Source organism: Tiliqua scincoides, chromosome 5, assembly GCF_035046505.1.
Source record: "Tiliqua scincoides isolate rTilSci1 chromosome 5, rTilSci1.hap2, whole genome shotgun sequence".
NCBI lineage: Eukaryota > Metazoa > Chordata > Lepidosauria > Squamata > Scincidae > Tiliqua > Tiliqua scincoides.
In genome coordinates, this window is record NC_089825.1 from 132,717,122 (window position 1) to 132,719,573 (window position 2,452).

The 2,452-nt window shown below is 45.6% G+C and overlaps 1 protein-coding gene across 1 annotated transcript; it reads right to left on the reverse strand.

The window, feature by feature from the left end:
• Positions 1-1,235: 1,235 nt before the first annotated feature.
• Positions 1,236-2,210, reverse strand: LOC136653611 (olfactory receptor 6C65-like). The gene has a single exon (XM_066630501.1). It carries the CDS (start codon positions 2,208-2,210, stop codon positions 1,236-1,238), a length of 975 nt encoding a protein of 324 aa, XP_066486598.1.
• Between the last annotated feature and the right edge of the window lie 242 nt (positions 2,211-2,452).

Sequence of the window (2,452 nt, forward strand, 5' to 3'; positions counted from 1 at the left end):
CCTGCTTTCTCTTCCTTTCCGTACTGAATTTTAGATTGTAAGCTGTTGGGGGCAGGGATTTGTCTTCTCATCGTTTGTAAAGAGCCATTGGCAGAACTCTGGCTTCTCTTTCTGCCAGACCTCCATGTAAATAGCATTTTCAGATCACATGATGGGATTAGGAACTGCAGCAGGGTCAGGCACTAAGTGTTAAAACCTGTCCCCTATTATGGTTTTGGGCTGTTTTGCACCCCCTATTCTACTTAGGAAAAAAAAAAAAAAACATCCTCAAAACATGACTCGTGCCAAAGGAAAAAAGAGTCCCTTGGTCACAAAGTAGAGGTGTCCCATTCCCCCCCCCCCCCCGAATTCTTGTTGGCATCCTTCAGTCTCGGAAGACTATGGTGTCACGCTCTGAATGGTGGTTCTGGAACAGAGTGTCCTCTCCAGTGCGCGAAGCCTGGGTAAAGTAGGTATGGAGGATAGGCTGTTACCCATGCAGCAAATCCCCCCTCTCCACGTCATGAAATGGTCCAATGGAAAGGCAGAGGCCAATACGGTTGGTTCCAGCGGCGTCGCAGGAGTTGCCAGAACGTGACTGTGTTCAGCCATGAACTGCCTCAGGGACTCCGGCTCCGGATTTTGCCTCGAGGTTGACTCCTGAAGCCTTTTCCATAACTGGATGTAGCCACAAGGCAGTGGAGGTTTGGGATCAGAGTTTTCCTTCTCTCAGATGAGCTGCCTTCCCAGGCTGACGAGTCCCATCTACCCGGCGGCTGTTTAGTCGCCTCTTACGACAAGTACAGCCAAACCGAGGGCCTATTCTTATCCCCCCCCCCGAAACAGACATGAATATGAACAAGTCTGATATTCTCCACTTTCCTAGAATCCTACCTCTTCGTAGAAATTTTGAGATTTTTTTTTTGGGGGGGGGGGGGTTGCGGGAGGCTTATTTAAGTGAAATGAATATGAAGGAAATGGATGGGGGGAAATTATTGGTCTCTCACACACATACCTATACATAATCATCATCAAGATCAACTTCATCACATGAAATACATTCAGATACCCATTGAACAAGCAAGAAGATTCAGAAGATTCTTGGATCCATTTTTCTAGGACAACCACAATATAGCTTTCTGGGTTTTTATTTATTTGTTAAGACTGCTGATATATGAAAAATACCAGAGGATTTGTAGGTCAGTGTTAGATACTGTGTGCATTTTTATTAATTTATTTGTGCCTACTTTCAACACCTATGAGGACCTCTGCATTTTATGAAAGGCCACTTTGCAGCTAAAAACGTCTTTCAAGGCATCTTGGACCTGCTTGTTCCTCAAAGTGTAAACAAACGGAGTCATAAGAGGACACACTACGTTGTTGAGAATGGCTACAGCTTTGCTCAGGCTATGATCATCAATCTGCGCTGGTTTGACATACATGGAAATGCAGCTGCCATAAGTGAGGGAGACCACGGTGATGTGAGCAGCACAGGTAGAAAAAGCCTTCTGCCTCCCGGCAGCAGTTGGGATGTGGAGAACCGTGGAGATAATCTTCACATAGGTCACCACAGTGACAGCTAAAGTTCCCAACAGAATAAACATGGCAAGAAAAAAACCAACGAGCTGCAGGAGACGGGTATCCCCACAGAGGAGGTTGAGTAATGATCTGATGTCACAGAAGAAATGGTCGATAACATTTGACCCACAGAAGGGAAATTGAATCACATACATGAATGGAGCAAAAATCAGGGCAAACCCACAAATCCAAGAGACCAGCACCAAGAGGGTGCAGACACGTTCGTTCATGATGGTGGTGTACCTCAGAGGGTTGCAGATGGCAGTGTATCTATCAAAGGACATGACCGTCAGCAGGAAGAAATCGGTGTTGCCCAAGAAGAAATAGAGGAAGGACTGGCTTAGGCACCCAACATAAGAGATGGTCTTCCTGCCAGATGCCAGGTTGATCAAGGCTGTTGGGATAGCTGCCGTGGTGTAGCCAATTTCCAAGATGGCATAGTTCCGGAGGAAGAAATACATGGGGGTTTTAAGTCGTAAAACCGTCAGAGTGAGGATAATAATGAGCATGTTTCCTGTTAGGGTCATCAAGTACATGGTCAGGGAAAAGGCAAAGAGCAGCATCTCTAGTTTGTGATTTCCTGTGAACCCTAGGAGTAAAAATTCCTTGATCTTGGTTCTGTTCTCCACTATGACTTCATTTTCATAAGCCATCTGCTGGGGGAAAAAGATATGTATTTTCAAACAATGAATGTTCATTGGAAGAAACTAGGACGATCAAATGATCTAACCACCAAGAGGAAGAACTCTGTGGTGCCCAGGTGGAAACATAAGAAGGACTGGATCATGCACCCAACATAGGAAATCTTTTTGCTACCTGTCGCCAGGTGGGCCAAAGTTTGGGGGATGACAGCATTGGTGAAGCCAATTTCCACAAAAGAGAAGTTCTGAAGGAA

Bases quoted from the DNA above. Each gene is read 5' to 3' on its own strand.
- LOC136653611 (XM_066630501.1), bottom strand. From the start codon at position 2,210: ATGGCTTATGAAAATGAAGTCATAGTGGAGAACAGAACCAAGATCAAG.